Below are 20,531 nucleotides of genomic sequence, written 5' to 3'. Positions count from 1 at the left end.
TTTATTTCGTAAGAGCAACAAGAAGAAACAGGTGTGACCGTTACGTGTTTGTCAACTTGATGAACTTGATAAATGTAAAAATATAAACTGAATGATAGTTGTTATTTTATGTTTATGTAATCAAATATATATTACACGTATACTATTTACAACCATTAAGCTCAAATCTGGGTCTTAACAAGATGATCTTCACCCTAAAATGGTAATGAGGTTTATCTGCTGTATATATAAATACTTCCTGCTTAAAAAAAAATTGCATGTGTGTGAGAGAGAGAAAGAGAGAGAGAAAGAGAAAGAGAGAGAGAGACAGAGACAGAGACAAAGACAGAGAGACAGAGATCTTTTTTTTTTTCTCTCCAGTTGAACAGAAATCTTAATCCTATTTATGATTACTTATACCACTGCAGTAAATCCAAATATCTCAGGACAGAAAAAGGTTTTCCATCAATACAATGAACGCCATGGGTGTGTGGCCCCGGATCGTCGTGCTCTTCCTGGTTGTGGCAACAGTAAGGGCTAACGAGAAAGGTAAACATCCCTACATTGTTGTTCAAAATAAAAAAAAAAAACTTCCTTGTAAACTTGGGATGTGAATTTTGATTCATGAATTTCAATAGATGTATGAAATTAGGCTGTTTTTTTTTTTTTTGTTTAGACAACCACCTGAAATTTGCCTCATTTTTTTTGTCATACAACTACGGCTTGATTGCAGTTGGTGTAAAAGACAAAAACAACAACAATAGAATAAAACAGAGTTTTGTTTTCCGTTTGATTTAGCATAACCTGACTCCCTACTGAGGATATCTTCTTTTACAGATATCTTTAGACACAATGATGCTAACGCTACAGCAGACCAAGCATTTCCTCGTGTTTTTTATCTGACTTTTCAATGCTATTAAAATCCCTTGTCTGTCTTTTATATGAGGTACGGTGATTTCAGACGGGAACAAATTTATAATGAACTGTCCAGCTGAAGGTGATTGGTACATGAATGAAAAAAAACTAAATGGAGATAAGACTCGATCCCTCGAAAAGGAGTACGGAAGTGACACCAAGGGCTTATACAGCTGTAAATACACGGAGGATGGCACTGAAAAAACATATTTTTTCTACATTAAAGGAAAACGTAAGTTAGACATCTCCGTTTATTTTTTTCCTAATGTCACATCAGTCGTCCTGTCGGAGCAAACACTGACGTTATACTGCTGTCGTTGTCGTTTGTTGACCAGCGTGTGCCAACTGTTGGGAGCTCGATGGACTCTTCCTGTTAACCGCCATTGTTGCAGAGGTGCTGGGGACAGTTGTTTTCATGACCATCATCTACAAGTGCACCAAGAAGAAAAGCTCAGGTGGACCTGACAAGACGCCACAAAGTAAGTTATAAGTACAACTAAGGGCCCGAGCTCAGACGGTGCCAAAAATGGTTCAATTCCCAGACTTCTTCCCATTTTAAAGTGACTCTTCACACCCTGTCCAGTCCAATGAGACTAAAATCCAATGTTTGATGTCCAAAAAACCTCGTTGACTGTTTTGTCCTTGTTATCTAGAACCTTCTCGTCCAGGAGGCCGAGCTCCACAAGCCACCTCTTCTGATTATGAGGTATGTACATCATTTATTTATTTATTTTTTTAAAAAATCGGTTCTCCAGTGTTCTAATTCATATGTCAACCTCAAGGCCCGCAGGCCAAATTCGGCCCGCCTCATCATTTTATGTGGCCCACCAGAACTTATTTCAGAGAATGGTTTTCTTAAAATAAATGTCTTCAAGTGTTACTAGATGGGTTAAATACAGTGGTCAAAAGTAGTATTTAACAACTGAACTCAAACTCCAATTTTACTCACTGTTATTAATTTAATTCTTTATTTTTTTATTTTATCTGGTTTTAACATTGTCAGCACGACACTGTTGCTATTTTTGTATTTCAATATTAATCCCATTTTTAATCCCTAAATTTAGACCAGTCAATCTCAAACCTGTTGGTCATTAACAAGCCCCTCCTGTCCGGTCATTGTTCCCCACCACACACTTTGAGAAGTAACAGACAGTTAAAAAGAAGCTTACAAAAGAAATGAATTATATTTATTCTCTCGGTTTCTAACTAAGAACCGTTAACGTTGAGGTCTGATTGAAAGTGTTAGCTCTATTTTAACTATACCATTGAAATAAATTAAAAAAACATTATTCATCATGGAGGAAAGAACCAGAGATTCCGCTAACAGAAGTCACCAGAAAACTTCTAGCAAACAACTGGCTGGAAATGTTGTTGTCATATCTGTAACGTTTTGGAAAATAATGTTCATTTATTCTGGGAAACAAATACCACACATTGCTGATTAGCTGGCAACTCACTTCTTGAGTTCTTGAGATGACGAGTGTAAGAGCAGAGGAGTAAAGGTCAGGGTGAGAGCCAAGGGACTACAGAACAAATCAAAAATGGCATAAATTAAATTCTTTAAAAATGTGAGAGTGGAGATCAACGCTTACGTTGTGCTGTCACCAAATCACAATCAAAACGTGTTGACTTTCTTTTAATTTTGTGGGTTTTTTTTTTCCTGCAGCAACTGAACCGCACACGTGCGTCGGACCCTTACGCTTTCGTGAATCGGATGGGCTAGAGCGGAGTCGCCAAAGTTGGACGGACACCTTGACAGAAGTGTGCCGCACGTTCCAGTCTCATGGATTTACCCATTCACATTCAGTATTATTGATTACATTTGTAAAGAAATGTTTGTGTTCCTTTAATTCAGTACTTCTCAAATATTGGAGGGGGGTGGGGGGGATCGGGGAGGTGCATGGGCGTCTATAATCCAATGCGTCCAATGGAATGTGGCACGCTGGACATAGGTGTACCACTGCTGAAATGCTTGAATGAGCCTCCAGTCACTAGGTGGCAGCAACTCAGACATTGGTTTGTACAGATAAAAAATATAAACGTTATCAGGTTCTCAATAGTATTTCAATTTGCGGCGGTGTGTGTCGGGGGGGTAAAAAATGTTTTGTCCCCACGAGGGGGAGAGGGGGGGGCTACCAGGTGACCCCGGGCACCACGTTGGTGACCCCTGGTTTAGAGTGTGTTATTATATTTTAACCTGTGTCATCCCAAATAGTACTGTAAAAATTGTAATTTTTTTAAAAATTTACTTTTGCCGAGTGGTGACGCTCCAGTCCTCCACCAGAGGGTTCTGGGTTCGATACCAATTCTGGACGATTTCTGTGACGACCTCTGAGGAAGGGGACAGGCTGGAAGAGAAGAAGAGAAATGTAAATGTGGCTTGTACATATGCTGATTGGTCGAGCTGGTAGATCTTAAAGTAAGACATTTCTTTAAAGGGTTAAATGGTGTTGGTGTACAGCGGGGCTCCGAGATACGAGTTTTCCTGTCGCGCCGTCTCGCTCACTGTCCCTCGCTTGGCTATTTATATACCCATTTTTATACCCAAAACAATGTTTTCTTAATTAGTATTATTTTATATTATCACTATATTTGTTTATATCTATGTTTTTGATCTTTAGATGGGGGGGGATTTTAATTAATAATATATTTGGGGGGTAGAATGAATGAATTGGTTTTCAGTTCTTTTTAATGGGGATCGAGATATGAGCGGATCGACACGAGTGCTGCAGTGGAACGGATTAAACTTGTATCTTGAAGCCCCCCTGTATTGTTCTTTTTTTTTTTCATCTGTCTAGAATAGTTAATTAAGTCAACGTAAGCTCAGCTAATTACAAATCAACTAAAACAGGAGCGCAGGTTTGTTAATGATAACACTGGATCAACAGGACAAACAACAGTTAAATATGTTGAAATAAAAGCATCAACAATAAGAAACTTCTTCATCTCTGTCATTGTCTTCCTTCTCTGGCGTCAGACAGAACAAAGATGCTGCGGCCGATACCTGTGTGTGTGTGTGCAGTTAATGAAACGGCCTCAAAGCCACAGCTCATTTCCGCTGCACACTCTGAAGCCCGCAGTCAACCTCAGGGAGACTTCATTACTCGATTCTCACCCTTTCTACAAGTGACGTAGCTCACGCTGCATGTGGAAGTTACTGACATGCACGTGAAATATTTCCTAATGCTTAAAAGTTTCTGTCTCACTTTGTCTGTTTTCGCTTTCGTCCAATTGTTTCCCAGCAATGACAATAAAACTCTGATGAAACGCAGTCGCTGGAATGTTCTGGTTTCATCCACCAGGCTTCGGTTCCAACTGACTGCTGGGACAATTCTGGTCTTTATCCTCAGACTGATGGTTGAACTGAGATGCTTTATAGTAACACGAAGAAGGAGTTGGCTCTGCTCTAAACTGAAGGTAGGGAAGTTGTGACCACTGTGGGCAAGGTGTGAATGTGGGGGCTGCACGAGTCATGTGGGAGGTTTTTATTACCTCAGGGACCCTGCTGATGACTGGTAACCACAACCAGCAGTCAGTTAGAACCGAAGAAGCCCATTGGATGAGCAGTGAAACATCATGAAGACACTGAGGGTGCGTCGAGACTACGGACAGTTGTTCTGTACCGTGCTGAAGCCCAAATGCCCTCCCTCCTCTGTCCCCCGCTGCCCCACACTCATCTCACCCCGAGTCAGGCGAGCTGAAGCGCGGTTGTTGGCTACTACACATACATCAGTATGTGTACGTGTTGTTCATACGCGGTTAAAGCAGCTTGAGAGCTAACCCCACAAACATGGCCGCAATCTGTCGTTCTTTTTTCTCTTTCCACTCGCCAACGTCTTGATTTACGGACAACACGAGGCGGCGATTTGAAGATTTTTGCAGTGGCAGCGGGAAATGTACTTAACAGGGCTTGTGCGCTTCTCTTTCAACCGTGCCGTGCTGGCAAAAGTGTGCCGTGCTCAGGCACGGTACACTTTTGTTAGTTGACACTAGCCATAGAATCTGGACTGGGCCTCAACACGTACAGGTTTCTGTGTGAGGTGATGATAAATCATTAGGCCTGGCATGTGTTGCTCAGATTTGTAGGGTTCAGTAGAAACACTCCCACACTTACTGCTGTCTTTGGGGTTTTTCTTGCACAACTTTGATCGCATGAGTGTGTGTGTGTGTGTGAGCATGAAAGTAAACCAGAAACATGACGGTTTAAGTGGAGGGAGTTTGTTCATGATCTGCTCCTGTTTCTAGGCCTTTGAGTTGAAGAAGTGCTCCCACACACAGACCTACATCTGCCTGAGGAGTGTGTTCCGTCATGTGAGTGAGCATCTGTGCACACACACACACACACACACACGAGGTCTGTGGTGTGTCAGTGTGTGTATGTATGTCAGTTGTCTCTTGTCTCCTGTCACGTGTAACACAACATGGCTTCCGCTGAAGCCTGCTCTTCCTCCCCCTCCCCCTCTGGCTCTTTGATGCTATTTAAAAATTTTCAATTTTACGATTTTCACCCTTTTGTGCAACTGGTCATGTGACTGTTCACCTTGTCTTGTCTTTTACTCAATATTTTTCATTGGCGTGGTTGCAACTGACAGATCGGCGTCAGTGTCGGATTCTGTCAGTAGGACGTAAAAACCAGTATAACGAATAAAATAAAAAATTAAAATTAAAAAATAAATAAATAAAAAATAAAAAACAAAAAACAAAAAATAAAAAATAAAAAAAATAAAATAAAAATTAATGGGCTGGTACAGTGCAGTGTGATTTGGGTTTAAAATTAACACATTAAGTGCAATATATTATTTTGTAATTGTATTGTATTATTATGATAATTATATTACAGTATACGACAAGTATTGTCAAGTAACTTTGGTGGAAAGAAAAACTTTATTTTTATGTCAGACTGTTTACGTTGTAAGTGGAAAAAACACAAACGGTTGATGATAAAACACATTGTTGGTGTGACAGAAGAAGAAGAAGAAGAAAAGGAGGTGGGACAAGAAGAGGAGGGAGAGGAGTCTTCACCCTTCTATCTTCTGTTAATGACATCATACTCATCTTTCTGAGCGTCTTTCCTGAATCGCAGAGGCTAAGAGAAGAAAAAAAGACAGAAGGAAGTCTTGTTAACACATATATACATATACATACATATATATCTATATATATATAGATATGTGTGTGTGTGTGTATTTAAAAAGACAATAAAAAATGTCCTGGCAGTTGAAGGCCTTGAATTTCAGTCTCACCTGGTATGGTTCGTTGGAGGCGCCGCTGATTCTGTCATTTGGAACGTTACGTTTTCTCTCAGAACCTGAGGATAATTATTATCACGAGAATGAAATGTTAATGACGTTATTTAATTATTTCAGCAAAGCATTTATCACACAATTTCAATCACGCTAATTAACTGTTCAGTCCTCAATGTTATTATGTCTCCTTATTTAACGTGTGACGAGATGAATTCCTACAGCGTCCTCGCTGGTAGTCACTGTCATTTCCTGTTTACTACTGTCGTCCTGTCCACGAGGACCTTGCAGGAATTTCCTTTGGAATTTCAATGACTGTGGTCAAATATGAAAGTCTTACGTATATTCCTAATTAAACGAAAGTATTTAATCATGCGTGACAGGAGGAGCCATGCGTGAGGTTGATGCTGAAGAAGGTAAGAAGTTCAAATTGTTAATATTTAAATTGCCAATGAATCACTAAAAAATAGTGTTCATTTAAATGTCTTTTTTTTCTGTCAAAGCTTTTGTCACTGAACTTCTCTTCTCAGAGGAAAACTTCATAGACAGTTACGTTGGGCTAAAGAAACATCAGGAAAACATTTAACGTTGCATCAGTACAGGGACAAAATCCAACCAGTGCTGAGTTCACTGTGTAAACAGGAGGATAGTGGCGACAGCCAATCAGAGCTGTGCTTGTTTATTGGAAGGTGGGACATCTCAACAGAGATCCAATCATAGGGAATGATTGTCCGGTAGTAGAACAAAGAGAAGACAGTATAAAACACAACAACAACAACAACAACAACAACAATAGTAATAAAAAAAAGTAAATGTTGTTGTTGTTATTATTATCTGTCACAGTTTTTGCAGGCGGCGTTTTAGATTAATGTCAAAGCCCTAAAGTCTATTGCTTAACATTTATTCTAAATCAAAACTGATCCTAAAATATTTGAGTGCAAATTTGGTAAATATCATTAAAATTGTTTGTGGAGTCGTCGTTCATTGATAATCATTAAAATTGTTTGTGGAGTCGTCGTTTTATATATATATATAATTATTTTCTTCATATCACTCTTCACATCCTGACTACACATGATCATAAAGTGGCAGATTACAGTAGTTGTACAGATCCATAAACACAGATAGTTACTTGTCGTCTGGGCAGGAGCCGAACCAGTGTGAGAGGCCACCAGGTGGACCCCCACTCCAATGGCCAGCATGGCAATCACTTCCCCCGCAACCATGAAGGCGATGGAGCCTACATCGAACTCAATGCAGTTGTCACAGGCTAAAAACACACACACGGAACGCACAAACACAAAAGTAAAGATATTTGTAATGTGACGGCATGTTGTGCAAATATAAATGTACAACGTTTTCCCCTGTGGCATATTAAAACTGCAGGTTTTTCAGCAGAACTTACTTCGGAATTTCACAAAGATCTTAGAATGTGGGGAATGGTCTGCGTCCTCGCAAATGTACTCTCCTGACTGATCGTCTTTGTACAGCACCTCCAGAGGATTTTTATCAAAACCTTGGAAGTGATGTTCATTATTCTTGCACGTCATCTTAATGCCGTCCTGTGTGGTCTTTACTGAGATCTCACTGCTGACCTTTGAGACTGAGCACAACAAGACAAAGGAGAAGGTTCAAAACACACAGCATCACAGCAGCTAATACTGTATGATAACCAAAAGGTTGTTTTTTTTTTTTTTTTTGTCTTAAAGTCTCAATAAAATGCTCACCTGTCAGGCTCCAAAGCAGCAGCAAAGACCAAACTGAGGAGTGTTTCATCCTCTGTTAGCTTTTCTCTTCTTCCGACGACAGATATTTCAGATCACTCTGAATGGAGAAGACGCTGAAAACAAAAACTGGAAATTAATTATAATTATAAACGTGAGCCATGTATCTGTATGATGGTGAGAATGTGGAACAAAAGACAAAAGTCGAGAACTAACCTCAGAGAGAAGTTTGGTTCCGTCTCTGCAGTAAGAGTGTGCCGCTTCCTTGTAGCTAGTGGTGTCTCTCTCTCACTCGCTCACTCACTCACTCACCCAACTCCTGTTGTGTGTATGTGCATGTGTGTGTGTGTGTATGTGCTCAATAATTACCCAAGGTATTTAAGACTTAGTATTTAGAATATCTAAAAGCCTCTACTCTAAATGTATATTTTTGTCATATTTGTTTATATTGTATCATTTCAAACTTCATTCCCCACAAAAACAGAAAACACCTTCACTGCTCTTAATGTTTTTTTGTTTTTTGTTGTTGGTAATGTTTGTAAATTTCTAATAGAAGGCAGATCTGGACCTCAGGCAGGCCACGCCCTCCATGTTTGTGCAGCTACAGTTCTGTAATTTGTACACATAAGACCTGCCGTTGTGTAGTTAGTGAAATTATTTGATTTTTAAAAAGAACAAAGTTAATCAGACAACACTGATGATTGAGAAGCCGCTCAGAATGTTACTTCACTGACACTAGATTTTCATTGGGGTAATGTTCAAAAAAAAATATTTGCGTGTAAAACACATTTTTATATTATTGTTTAAAGATAACTGTGTGTTTCATCAAACCTTAAATTTCTCTTTTTCCATTTTACCCAACACGACTCTTTCTAACCTATAACATAACGATGCCTAAACCTTCACTAATCAAATGGTTGCGTGCACATCTGACACACAGTTCTGTTGAGTTCACATGATATGGAGATGCATTTAATTCCCTGCCCTGACTGTTGTCTCAGTCTGTTTTAGGATCTACAGTGGATGGAGCTGCAGGTAAAACACGGACATGGACACAGCCCAGTCCATGACCACTCTGTCCATTCTTTACGTTACACACCTTCACACCAGAACCTCTGAGAAGCACAGAAGAAATCGACCAAAACAGAAAGCAGAGACGCAGCTCCAACAACACCACCAGATCTGTTTCCTGTGTAAAAACAAGCCACAAAAACCTGTGACCTGACACCTGGCAAACACACTCACACACTCACTCATTTGGTGCAGCTGCGCACCCCACTCATGTCAACTCAGAACTGAATTATCTTCTTATAGTGCCCCCTGGTGGGTGTTAATAAAATAATGTCAATAGAGTATCTTTATTGGACCCTTGTTCTTTTTTTTTTTTACACATGTACATATGCATACAAATATACAATACCTAATATGTTGTATGTCCATATACAAACATACTCTGAATATGTGCCACCTTTTTAAGGTACTTTTGGTCAAAGTATAAAATCTCACATACAGTACAGTACTTTATTTTGTGGATTCCTTGTAAGCGTAGGACATTATTTATTATGCAACAACAGGGGAGGACAACAGCACGAGCGTGTGGTTACTGTGAGAAATTAAAGCAAAGCTGTAATTATCTGGACTTTTTTTAATGCAGCCTCATTCGATGGAATATCAGGGAAATGGTGTACACAGTACTAACAACTCAGAGTACTTTGTGTACTTTGGTTTTACCGCTTACCCATCCACGCCCATTCACTCACACAGTCACGAACTGCCATTACTCGAACAGGGGCATTAAAGGACAGATGTCTTGTCCATGGACACATCGGCATGTAGCCCGGCTGAGCCTGGTGTCATGGCCTTGACCTGCTGGTGACCTGAGGTACGTACTGATGAAACACTTTGACAGAGTTGACTTGAAGATTCATTACCGGTTATCGCTGCATCTCAGTTCGTCTCAGTTCACCTCAGAGGCGACGGATGATTGGCCGAATGGCTGCGATGACGCATGCAGGTACAGTCAGTCGGCCCGTGCTCAGGCTGGAGCTGTGTCAGAGCCAGATCTCCTCGCTGCTTGTGCTGCTCACCTTGTAGATGTAGCCCACCATTGGATACCTGGCAAAACCTGGGAATCACAGAGCAAAGAATGAAAAAAAACAAAAACAAAAATCAAACACAGTGGTATCAAAGTCAGTGTAAAAGCCTGACCTCTGGCGGCGTAGGCTAACGACGGTATCAAAGTCAGTGTAAAACTCTGACCTCTGGCGGCGTAGGCTAACGACAGGTCTTCCTCCTCCTCCTCTTCCTCCTTTTTCTTCTCTCCCACACTGTTGTGCTGTACAGCCTCACGAGCTGAAAGTAAATAAGAGAGGAAAAAAAAGTAGAGAGAAAAGTGACATATTACATGATTAACTTCACTTGCACTGCTATGAAATATAATTATTTTACTGTTTTTGCATAACACCCTCAGATTCAGATTCACCCTCCCCCGCTCCCCCGCCCCTACATAAGGGAAGAAACACTGCCAGTAAAACAGAGGCGTAATGTTACGTTTGTGACATGTTTGTGTGATACAAGTAATGGGGCGTTCAAGTTGAATCAATGTCGATCAATGTCAGAATTTCCACTGTTAAACCTATGCATGGACACACAGAAAACATGATAAACAAAAAAACACAAATACCCGGCACCAGTATAAAATTATAAAATACATAATTTTAACTACATTAAAAAATATATAAAATATGTATAAAATATATATTTATATTTTTTTCAAAATGTATATAAATATATTTTTTACTGCACCTCTTCTCAGTGTACTGAGGTCATGGAGCTGCATGTTGGACGGCAGAGACATGTTCTCGCGGGGGATTTGGGTCTTATCAGTTTTTTCCGTCCTCAGACTGGCAGAGTCACTGTACAGGAAACACAGAGGAGCAATTTCAGGGTTGGATCAGATGTGTTGTGTACATTAAGTATTCATGAAGGCTTTCATCACCGCTTCACCTACAGTGCACTAACATGACGCTGAGATGGAAACTGCAGTGATGAACCGACGGGGTCCTTAATGCTGACCCCTGGTTAGTATGGTAACCATAATGATAATACCTGTTACATGTATTATCATACTGTATATTGAGGGGGTTGAATGACTCCTTATACGTATACTGTATGTGTTATGCACAGTTTTAGTCAGTTACAATAATTAGAACATTATTTTGAACTAAAAAACTTGAACTTGTGAATCTCATTCTTTTAATTATTTCTCAATAAAAGCTAATGAAAAAATACCAGGTTGTGCTACACTATTACAGTATTTGCATGAATTAACTGGGGAAATAAAATCATATTTATATATATATTTTTACCTCTTCTTGGTCATCAGAATTTCCACAGGCTCATCTGTAACAGAATAAAGTTTTCCGTTAAATTATTGCTGAATTAATACTTTTTTTTTTAACTACATTTCCCCCGCTTTATTTCCCAGCAGACTGCATCGGCTCTCACCGATCGACTTGCTCTTGTTTTTTTGCATGAGGCAGAGAACAATAAGGCTGAGGATGAGGAGGGCCATGAAGGCCATGGCTCCACCAGTGACTATCCCCAGCATGGGAACCTCCACGCTGGACTGCAGGAACTCTGGAGAACGATGGAGGGAGAAGAGATTATGAATACACGTAAAACTTCCTCAGCTTCCTTAAAACAATAATAATAATAATAAATGGCTTAAATGAGCTTTGCATGTTGATAATATATTTTTATAAAGTATTAATAATTGAAATTGTCTTACATCCATTTCTATCTACAGCCCCCTCCACAGGTTTTTCCCTCCTACCTGTGAGTGTAAGGTTGCTCTGCACTGCGCCCACACTGTTGCTGGCGTTCAGAGAGACATTTCCCGATAGGCTGCTGAGCGTCACCCTCAGCGTGTGATTGGTCAGCCAGGGGTAGCTTCGAGAGTCCAGGATGAAGAAGTCAGAGGTGTTGGCCACAACCTGACCAGACTGGTCCACAAATGTGATGGTGGCAGGAGGATTGGACCGGACCAAAGCGAAGAGGACCAGAGACAGGCCGGGGTCAGAGGTCTCGCTGTAGTGAGCCTTGACCCTGAGGATCTCGGGCTGAACTGTGGGGCACAGCGGGAAAAGGAGAATTCAGCGGCACTGATTATTGAATGAACTGTAAAATACAGTTTTAACCTTTTATACACACACGCACACTGGATGTTCAGGGTGACAGTAGCGTTGTAGCTCTTTCCCGTTCGGGGGTTCGATGCCACACACACAAGTTCCTTGTCCCATTTTCTGGCGTGCAGAGCAAAAGTGCTGTTGTGATCGGTCCCTGGTTTCATGACAGTGGAGTCCGTCTGTGACGTCATCACCAAACGCCCGCGGTTGGGCGACGGCTCCCTCTGTTTCTCCCCGTTCAGGTACCATGTGAGTAAGGGCGGTGTGTGGGGGTTCCAGCTTTCTGCCTGACAGTTGAACTTGTGCGTTGTGTTCTCCTGCAGTGTCATCGCCGCCTGCTGCCATCCATCGATTTTAGGACCTGGTTCAATAGCACCTAAGGAGGGGATCATTAATGACAAATGTTTAATTAAAATTAATTAAATTATAGCCTCCTAATGCAGACTCAACAAATAAGTACATTCACGCTGAAACTTCGATTTCCCTGATGGAATCTTCCAGGGAACATTAAAATTCAGTCTAACCTAATCTAATCTAATCTAATCTAATCTAATCTAATTAGTTATGTTTTTTGGGCAGTCAATATCAACAGGGAACTGTTGTTTATGTTTTGCATTTAAGTGGACATAAAAAAAAAACTTACTTTACTTCAGAAATTTACTTTAGAAATTTAAGTTGCTCAAAGGGAAATAGTTACAGTGCTGTCTGTCGTTTTATGCTAAGCTAATCGGTAGCCAAACCAATCACTTAACAAATTAAACAAGGCCAAGTCGGACTTCATCCAACATTTTTTGTTAGTACCTGATTGTATATCATAAGGTAAATATATATAAAAACGTAAAAGGTATATAAAATAGAAAGTAATAATATAAAAACATAAAAGGTATATAAAATAGAAAGTAATAATATAAAATATATATCGAGTGTGCAGAAAGTTTATTTGGAAAATGATTACTTTCCACAGAGTAAAGAAACCAACTCCACTCACCTGTCCAGGACAAGGCCAGAGTCTGAAGGAACACCACAGCAGAGCCTGGTGCCCACCTCCTCAGATACACAAGCTCCATTCTGGCCCAGTGGAGCTCCACGTGCACCCAAGCATCTACTTCCTGGAGGAAGACGCCAAAAAAAGAACATAAAAGAAAGAACGGAGAACAACAGTCATGATAACATTGGGGTAAACATTTTTTTTTTATTTTTTTATTCCAATCAAGAACTTTTTAACTACTATTATCAGATTCCCCAAAGTAGCTGATTTGGTATTCCTAAGAGTGAAGTGACTGCTGTGAAGTGACACCATGAGAATCACTGGAGTGCTGACTGTGAAGATTACAATTCTGAGCTAAACCCTGAACAGGATTATTAGCTAATGCACAGAAATCTCTCATTCAACCGACATCAGCTGAGTTGACAAAGTAAAAAATACGCACCGAGACAATGTGGATTCATAGAGTGTTTTCAATGTGTCAGGACTTGTGTGTTATGAGTATACACAGTATATACAAATATATATATACATACTGTATATACATATACATATATACACATATATACACATATATTTATATACATATATTTATTAATATAATATATAGTATACATATATATGTATGTATATAAATATTTACACAGTATATATAGAATACATATATACACGTGTACAAACAGAAATGTATATATATATATATATATATACCACAGATATATATAAGTATATGCACATATACAATTACACTACTAATACTAGGGACTTGAATATTTACTACGGAGTCTGTACTTTCCAAAATATGTCCAAACAAGTATACAGCTACACCAGCACGAGGGTATGGTCACCAGAAGGAACACAGTAACAATAACAACATTTCGTCAGTTTCCATGTTGACTGGACAGACAGTAACAAAACAAAAACACAAACAAACACGTGAAAATTCATTCCAAATTCAAGTTCTGGGAATCATTCATCTTTAGTGCCTGCCAGCGGTTTGGGTCATGTGACCAAGGAGAGCACCTCGTATGAAAGCACACACACATTGACACCGACAAACACACACAAATGCCGAATTTAAACATGTGGAAAAGCCACTGACATCACCATTGTCACACAGACAGAGGGCTCTGCTGTCAGAGTGTGATTTAAAGGTTTATACTGACACCGAGGGTGGGATTTGACAGGCTGAACAAGGCTAAGGATTACACACACACACACACACACAATGAGCTCCTCCGCAGTGCTGCATGCGGACATTGTAGCACAGATGTGTGCACTGGCGTACAGAAGAAAAAAAAAAGAATCCCACGTAACAGAGGGAGAATTGGAATAACAGAAATACCTCATCTCTTTCTGCAGATGCTGCTGCTGCTGTGATTCAGCTCCAGCTCCATGGCAGCAGAGGAGGAGGAGGAGGAGGAGAGGAGGAGATGGCAGAGTGAAGGATGGAGAGAGCAGCAGGAGAGAGGAGAGACAGCCCTCCCTGACTCAGTTGCTTTTCCATCAATGCACACGTACACACACACACAGCTTCAGTAATGGGCAGTCGTTGGCTGACGCAGGCAGGCAGTCACTCTGTCGCCACTACGTGAGAGAGAAAGGGGGAGGAGGAGAGGATGGAGAGGAGGGGAGTGGATATCTGAAAAGATGGAGAGAAGGAGCACATAGATTAAAGTTGTAAAAGTGGAAAAGGAGAGGAACGAGGTGGGGAGAGGGGAATAGGAGAAAGGAGTGGAGGACAGAAGGGGGGAGAAGGGGTGAGGGCAGGAGAAAGGCCAAGGGAGGTGAAGGGGTTAAAGGAGAGGAGAGGAAAAGGAAAGGAAAATAAAGGTGACATCAGGTCAGGAGAGGAGAGCAGAGGAGAGATAATTATAGGAAAGGAAAGAAAAGGGAAGAAAGGAAAAAAAGGAACAGAGAGGATTTGAGGAGAGGAGAAATACAAAGAATCCAAAAATCAGTATTTTTCAAAATATATACTGTTTAACAAACAGACAGTTTTAGGATTAAACTGATGATTCAAGCACAGAAAACATCTGTACCAATGTTGTGAGATGTCGAAAAGATGGTGGTGAAGCTAACGCACTACAAGGCTCCGTGTCTCTGAGCTCTGTTACTTCTGTCTGGAACGACTCTGCAGTGCAGCTGTACAGACCAAAGCAGCGGCTCACAGAGCACTGCGGCCAGGAGAGTCAGTCTGTAATGAAAGACACAGCGTTAACCAAAAGACAACTTTAATGTTAATGATAATCAGAGTTGTTTCACGGACACAATATTCGATGAACTGTGGCGAATTTTAAAAAATCAATGTCAGACGAATCAAATCAAGCAGAAACAAAAGTTAGAAAACTAAGAGTGAAAATATACCCGAGTTTTCTCAACGACGACGGGGGCTTCACAGCGGGGACTGGTCCAGGTCTGTGGTTGGGACTGTTTTGAGACAATTGTGTTAAAAAAACAACAACTATGATTTTGCTGCTTTGTAGGATACTTTACCCGCAAAAGACCTCCAGAATCAGACGTTCTGAGACTGACCTTTAAAAAAACACACACAGTGAACAGAGGACAGTGTATAGGTGTTTGTGACCATAAAGACATAAACAAATATATTTTTTAAATTATTTCTTTATTTATATATATTTATTCATCTCAGTTTGGTTGATATTCTTTTTTTAATCATTGTTGTTGCACTTTAGTATTTTTGTATTCAACAGAAATTAACATTAAACATAAAAAAAGACAAAAGGAAAGAAACAAAACAAAACCTAAAGGGGGCGGAGCAAAGAGCTGGCTGGTCGAGAAGTGAGCCTGGGATTGAGAGACGAACACAGACTTAAAAAATAAAATAAAATAAAAAAAAAACAAGGGTTGAGAGACGAAAACGTGAAGGTGGAGGTTCAGTCTTATGAGGCAGGAAGTGTGTGTGTGTGTGTGTGTGAAGCAGCTCTTTCCTCCACATTATTACCTCTGAATTCATGAGCAGTGCTTTCCATTCGTTCAAGCTTTTCCGATGCGTTTGCTTGTGCGCATGCACCTACACCAGTCATGACATGGGACACAGTGGAGACTCTCGTCTTGAATTTACAGCTTCTATCCTGACCAGGGACAAAAGACATGCACCATCATTTTATTTTTGGACATTTCCTTCTCACCCTCTCTCTGCACTAAAGGAAATTACTTTTTTTTCCTTCTACTTCTTCTTCTCCAGACCTTAGTTTTGGCTTCGTGTAAACAATAAGAGAAAACAGCAGGAGATCTGAAGGAGGAAGTGAGAGACAGAGGGTGACGGTGCTGATCTGTTTTCATTTCATGGATTAATTCCAGACCCATTCCAGTTTCCACTCTGCCTTCGAAGAATTAAACCAAACCAGAACCACAGTGAGTCTGACTAAGAGTGAGGGAGTGCTGGTAAACAGGACGTGACGCTGTGAATGGAAAGCACAAGCGCTGTATGACACCGTTTAGAAATGTCACATATACAGAGTGCACAATATGCCAACCATGCAGCCGAGTATTCTGGAATCTCAACAGTTTAAACACAAATAATTGTAGCTGGATTCTTTGTCCGAGTCTCTTTCCTGACCTAATATAGAGACTTTGTCCAAGAGTATTGTATACAGAAGGAAAAGTAAAGGTTGAAGAATAAAATCAGGAAGAAAAAAAAAATAAAATCCAGATGGCATCTTTTTCTTCTTCTGTGTTCTCAGTGCACTGTAGCCTTATTGGTCGATGTTATCGGTGTGGCCACACCCGTCCATGCTCTGACCAGAACCTCACAGTCGACTGATGTGAAAGAATTTCAATCTCATTCTCACTGTTCACCTGCTGGAATAAATGTCTTGTCTCTAATGGTGACGGAGGAGGGTCCAGATTCCACTGTAACTGTAGCAGTGGCCTCCTCCGTCCGTCGCTTCACGTTTGGCTGTGGGTACACCATCAGTTCAACTGAACCAGGGAGCGGGGCGGGGGGGGGGGGGGTTCAGTCACTGTGGTTGTAGAGTCTTCCTCGATTGTAAAAAGCAACAAAGTAAGCTTGTGAGGAGGGGGTCATGTCCGAAATGCTTCGTGTGATCGCTGAGCCGCGTAGTAAAGGTTAAAGAGGGCGGATCACATCAGGGCGGCAAGAAGAGGGGGGAAAAAATTGTCTTTGTCCGTGTCCGCACTCATCACGTTTGGGATGATATGTCAGCTATTTTACAACCTATTCTAGTATTTCCTGTCTTTTCTTCTTATGTCTCTATGTCAAGTCTCTATTAGCACCCAAACCAACCCAGACGAAGCACAGATCCTGACCCAGCGTAGCCCTGCTGCCACTACCCTGTCAACAGGCCCGACATCAACAAGAGTGACGGTCACAACATCAACGACTGAAATGATACTTTAAAGAGCAACGCAAAATAATTACTCTCCTCTTATTCAAGTGTCTCAATAAAATAATATTAAAAAAAAACAAAACAAACAAAAAAAAATACATTTTCTTAACGGGGCAGAAAGAGAAGCGTCTTTCTTTTCTTAGTCTGCCCTCTTTTGGCTAGAAATCGTAAAAGATTTGTTTTAACATAAACAAATAAAAACGAGAATTCTTTGAAAACATTCAAAAGTACAAATGCTAAAACAATAACAATATTAAAAAAAAAGACATCCTCCCCAACAACATCAATAACAAAAATAATCAATACAGAAATTACAATAGCGTTCTATACATGGCGTGACTGTACAAGGAAAGGAGCAAATGTCTGGCAAATCTACCCACAATGCAGTACACTTTCACTGACATAGAAAAGGAAAGAGGATGGAGATAAAGGCGGGTGGACACAGGGTGTTAGAAGTTAGCATCTGGAGAGGAGGAGGAGGGCCGGGGGAGGTGCTTGAAAGGGGGGGTAAAAAAGCAGGTTAACAGCCTGAGGTGAAACAGACCGAGCAAGAAAAGTTTGAACAGAAAGTGCAGATTTACGCAAGTCATCAAAGAACAATTTCATTTTCTTTGCAACACAGAACTTGTTTTTCCTTTAATAATATTAATAATAACAAGGATAATAATATTCATTATAATAAAACTTCTTGTACAGAAAACAGTAACAACAAGAGTAACATTTGTGACCATAATGTCTGTGTGGACATTAGCCGTAAATTAATTTTAAAATAAGATTTAAAAACTAAAAAAAAAAAAAAAATCAAAAAAAAAAAAAAATCTATGAGAGCCGGTTTGTCCTGTCAGACGTCACTGAGCTCTGTCTTTGGAAAAGAAAAAATCGGATTTGTCGCCCAGTTGGAGCCTGATGAAGCCTAATCCCAAACAACCGCCACCCAGCCATAACAGGTGGGCTGCCCAACTTTTATCAAGATTTCAGCCCCTTCGGAATGATCTGCTGCCGACCAGCAGGGGGCGACATTACAGCCATACACTGTAAATACTTTGGGTTTCTGGCACCGGTTGTTTATGTTCGGACTCTGTTCTTCTGAATGTATCAATGCTTTTGGCCAACAGTTGACAGAGGACGACAGATGAAAGAAGAGGCTTGACCTGGGTGACAGGTGGGGTTGGGGGAGGGTTTGAGTGTGAGTGGGGAGCAGGTGATGGGGAGGTGTAGAAGAGGAGGAGACGACCAGCGGCAGTGAACGCCACAGGTCTGTGCAGGAAATGCTGGCACTTTGACCTTTTCTGAACCCCAAAACACCCCACCTGTGACCCCCGCCCCAATGCAGCGCACCTCTGAAGTCTACACACACTTCCCTCTCTTTTGGCCAGACTGCCCTGCCCTGGGCACAGATGGAGACAGACAGATGGATGGAGTCAGTGGTGCCCCCCCCACATGGGCAGACAACGTTGGTGGTTTGGCGTGATGCTGCTCAACTCAAGTCAACACAACTCAGGATGATAATGTAGCGACTGCTATACACAGGTAACATCCTTTCCTACAGGAGACACAGGGACGAGAAACGACGACACAGGTATTAGGTTCACATTATACAGTAACCTTACATTTACACACATTGTTTTAAAGGTGAATTTACAGGATACACGAATAACAATTTCGAAAAAGTTACAACTAGGGCTGTCAAACGAAGGCAATAAGTCGGCAATAAGCTGTTTATATTCAAACATTCCACCGTCGTTGCTGTCAACTTGAGGTACACTTTTAATAAATTTCCTTTTAAGACTTAGTTAGACTCTGTTAGTAGTTAGTAGTAGTAGTGTGTGTACCTGTGCTAGACCCCAGCCTGCTCCATGCTGCACTGCAGGTCTGGGGGCCTGTAGCTGAGGAGCATGTCACTGGTGCAGGAGGAGGGGTAGCAGGCTGTGGCGTGCAGCTCCCCTTCAACGTCACACACTGAGGAAAACGCACTACTTTAAGTAACACACAGACAAACAAACAAACAAAAAAACCTATAACAGTGATTCGGGTTGAAATCATGTCAGTCAACAGACCTGATTCTTCACGCTGGTGCAACTGCTGGCTTCCTGTCAGTGACGTCTGACTGAGGATGTCTGACATGCGGGCGGAGCTCAGTGCCTTTCCAGCCAACAGGCTCATTCCAGACATGGGCTCCACCTGATCCTGTACAGGAGGTTAACCATTTTAAAAACATGAATACTGCAAAATAGATGGATTTTTGTCAATCAAATGAAAAACATAATTATGTTGTCCTCATGGCCTATATGACCTTAATTTGACTTTTTGTTTGTGTTAACTGCTCTGACGCTTCATGTTGTCTCTTTTCTTTTTTTTATATAAAAAAAATTAAGCATTTTACAGGTGTTGGCTTAACTGACACCTACTACTGCAGTGCAGTGTCTGAATGCAAATCAACATATAATTTAATTTAAATCAACTTGAATTAAAGTATCAGCCGTATCTACAGCCATTTGCATTTGGAAAGTGCTTTTGCATAGATGGCCGAAATAAAAAAAAAAAGTGATGTGTGTTGAAGGAATGTGGTCAGTCTGGCTTGAGCACATTTTAACTCACAAAGGCATCATCACAGGTCTGGATGGTGTGGTGACGCTGCAGCTGTCCACGGGACCTGTAAGCGTCACCCTGGGGACCTCGTGGATAACCAACACCATTATGGTCAGGCACCTCCATGGCCTGCCCTGGAGGTCTGCACTCCACATGTTCAGGCTCTGAAAGAATGCATTAAGTGTTTCACGAGGTGTAATATTTCAACTGCTCTACAGTTTATAAAACAGCTTTCAACAGGCCTCACCTCTTGTTGCTGGGGGACTCCTCATGTAACCCGCATGCCTGTGTGTTGGGGAGTTGTAAGGTGGGGTTCCTCCCCGAGGAGGCCCAAGCAGCTCGTGAGTCTCTCCTGCTTTCGTCAGCAGACCCTCGTGTAGTTGGTGATAACTAGATGGAACCTCGTCCTCCTCCATGCTCTCAGAGTGAGGTAAGCTGGGGCATTGGCCCTGGGCCGGGTGCTGCTGCTGCTGTTGCTGCTGTGGTGGCTGGGGCCGGCGGCGGGGGCGGGGGGTGGGGACCGCGGGGGCGGGGCT

General features: G+C 41.2%; 4 protein-coding genes across 14 annotated transcripts in view; 1 reads left to right on the top strand and 3 right to left on the bottom strand.

Moving 5' to 3' along the window:
• The first annotated feature begins 262 nt into the window (after positions 1-262).
• On the top strand, positions 263-3,256 carry LOC103377690 (T-cell surface glycoprotein CD3 epsilon chain-like). Its single transcript, XM_008308583.3, has 5 exons — positions 263-528; positions 926-1,126; positions 1,230-1,373; positions 1,548-1,600; positions 2,561-3,256. The coding sequence occupies exons 1-5, from the start codon at positions 453-455 to the stop codon at positions 2,615-2,617; spliced, it is 531 nt and encodes a 176-aa protein (XP_008306805.1). The 5' UTR covers positions 263-452; the 3' UTR covers positions 2,618-3,256.
• Positions 3,257-5,759: 2,503 nt separating this feature from the next.
• On the bottom strand, positions 5,760-9,066 carry LOC103377691 (T-cell surface glycoprotein CD3 delta chain). 2 transcript variants are annotated; one of them, XM_025055345.1, is made up of 6 exons: positions 8,078-9,066; positions 7,865-7,990; positions 7,543-7,740; positions 7,270-7,407; positions 6,138-6,202; positions 5,760-5,980 (listed from the first exon to the last, which is right to left on the bottom strand). In XM_025055345.1, the coding sequence occupies exons 2-6, from the start codon at positions 7,911-7,913 to the stop codon at positions 5,921-5,923; spliced, it is 510 nt and encodes a 169-aa protein (XP_024911113.1). In that variant the 5' UTR covers positions 7,914-7,990; positions 8,078-9,066; the 3' UTR covers positions 5,760-5,920. The 2 variants fall into 2 exon arrangements, with proteins under 2 accessions (XP_024911113.1, XP_008306806.1); XM_008308584.3 differs by having other exon boundaries at positions 7,865-7,977.
• A 134-nt stretch (positions 9,067-9,200) lies between these two features.
• tmem25 (transmembrane protein 25) lies at positions 9,201-15,507 on the bottom strand. Of its 4 annotated transcripts, none has more exons than XM_025055341.1 (10): positions 15,076-15,507; positions 14,379-14,675; positions 13,037-13,157; positions 12,074-12,424; positions 11,697-11,987; positions 11,369-11,500; positions 11,230-11,263; positions 10,667-10,776; positions 10,121-10,213; positions 9,201-9,986 (listed from the first exon to the last, which is right to left on the bottom strand). In XM_025055341.1, exons 3-10 carry the CDS (start codon positions 13,113-13,115, stop codon positions 9,913-9,915), a joined length of 1,164 nt encoding a protein of 387 aa, XP_024911109.1. In that variant the 5' UTR covers positions 13,116-13,157; positions 14,379-14,675; positions 15,076-15,507; the 3' UTR covers positions 9,201-9,912. The 4 variants fall into 4 exon arrangements, with proteins under 4 accessions (XP_024911109.1, XP_024911111.1, XP_024911110.1 ...); XM_025055343.1 differs by having other exon boundaries at positions 12,080-12,424; XM_025055342.1 differs by lacking the exon at positions 14,379-14,675.
• A 135-nt stretch (positions 15,508-15,642) lies between these two features.
• sik3 (SIK family kinase 3) overlaps positions 15,643-20,531 on the bottom strand; it is a 26,305-nt gene continuing 21,416 nt past the window's right edge. For all 7 annotated transcript variants that reach the window (XM_025055340.1, XM_025055336.1, XM_025055338.1 and 4 more), the window contains 5 exons: positions 20,243-20,486; positions 20,005-20,159; positions 19,464-19,593; positions 19,239-19,365; positions 15,643-18,949 (listed from right to left, as the gene is read on the bottom strand). In XM_025055340.1, the coding sequence (XP_024911108.1) occupies positions 19,244-19,365; positions 19,464-19,593; positions 20,005-20,159; positions 20,243-20,486 (651 nt within the window). In that variant the 3' untranslated portion in view covers positions 15,643-18,949; positions 19,239-19,243. The remainder of the gene's footprint in view (positions 18,950-19,238; positions 19,366-19,463; positions 19,594-20,004; positions 20,160-20,242; positions 20,487-20,531) is intronic.

This window comes from Cynoglossus semilaevis, chromosome 4 (genome assembly GCF_000523025.1).
Source record: "Cynoglossus semilaevis isolate Cse_v1.0 chromosome 4, Cse_v1.0, whole genome shotgun sequence".
NCBI classification, from domain to species: domain Eukaryota; kingdom Metazoa; phylum Chordata; class Actinopteri; order Pleuronectiformes; family Cynoglossidae; genus Cynoglossus; species Cynoglossus semilaevis.
This window is presented reverse-complemented; position numbering and strand designations above follow the sequence as displayed.

Bases quoted from the DNA above. Each gene is read 5' to 3' on its own strand.
- LOC103377690 (XM_008308583.3), top strand. From the start codon at position 453: ATGAACGCCATGGGTGTGTGGCCCCGGATCGTCGTGCTCTTCCTGGTT. The intron at 1,127-1,229 runs GTAAGTTAGACA...TTTGTTGACCAG, and splicing joins TTTCTACATTAAAGGAAAAC to CGTGTGCCAACTGTTGGGAG. The intron at 1,374-1,547 runs GTAAGTTATAAG...CTTGTTATCTAG, and splicing joins ACCTGACAAGACGCCACAAA to AACCTTCTCGTCCAGGAGGC.
- LOC103377691 (XM_025055345.1), bottom strand. From the start codon at position 7,913: ATGAAACACTCCTCAGTTTGGTCTTTGCTGCTGCTTTGGAGCCTGACA. The intron at 7,741-7,864 runs GTGAGCATTTTA...TGTTGTGCTCAG, and splicing joins GCTGCTTTGGAGCCTGACAG to TCTCAAAGGTCAGCAGTGAG. The intron at 5,981-6,137 runs GTGAGACTGAAA...TTCTTCTCTTAG, and splicing joins CCTCCAACGAACCATACCAG to CCTCTGCGATTCAGGAAAGA.
- tmem25 (XM_025055341.1), bottom strand. From the start codon at position 13,115: ATGGAGCTTGTGTATCTGAGGAGGTGGGCACCAGGCTCTGCTGTGGTG. The intron at 11,988-12,073 runs GTGTGTATAAAA...TGTGCCCCACAG, and splicing joins CCTGAACATCCAGTGTGCGT to TTCAGCCCGAGATCCTCAGG. The intron at 9,987-10,120 runs GTCAGAGTTTTA...TGTGATTCCCAG, and splicing joins GTTAGCCTACGCCGCCAGAG to GTTTTGCCAGGTATCCAATG.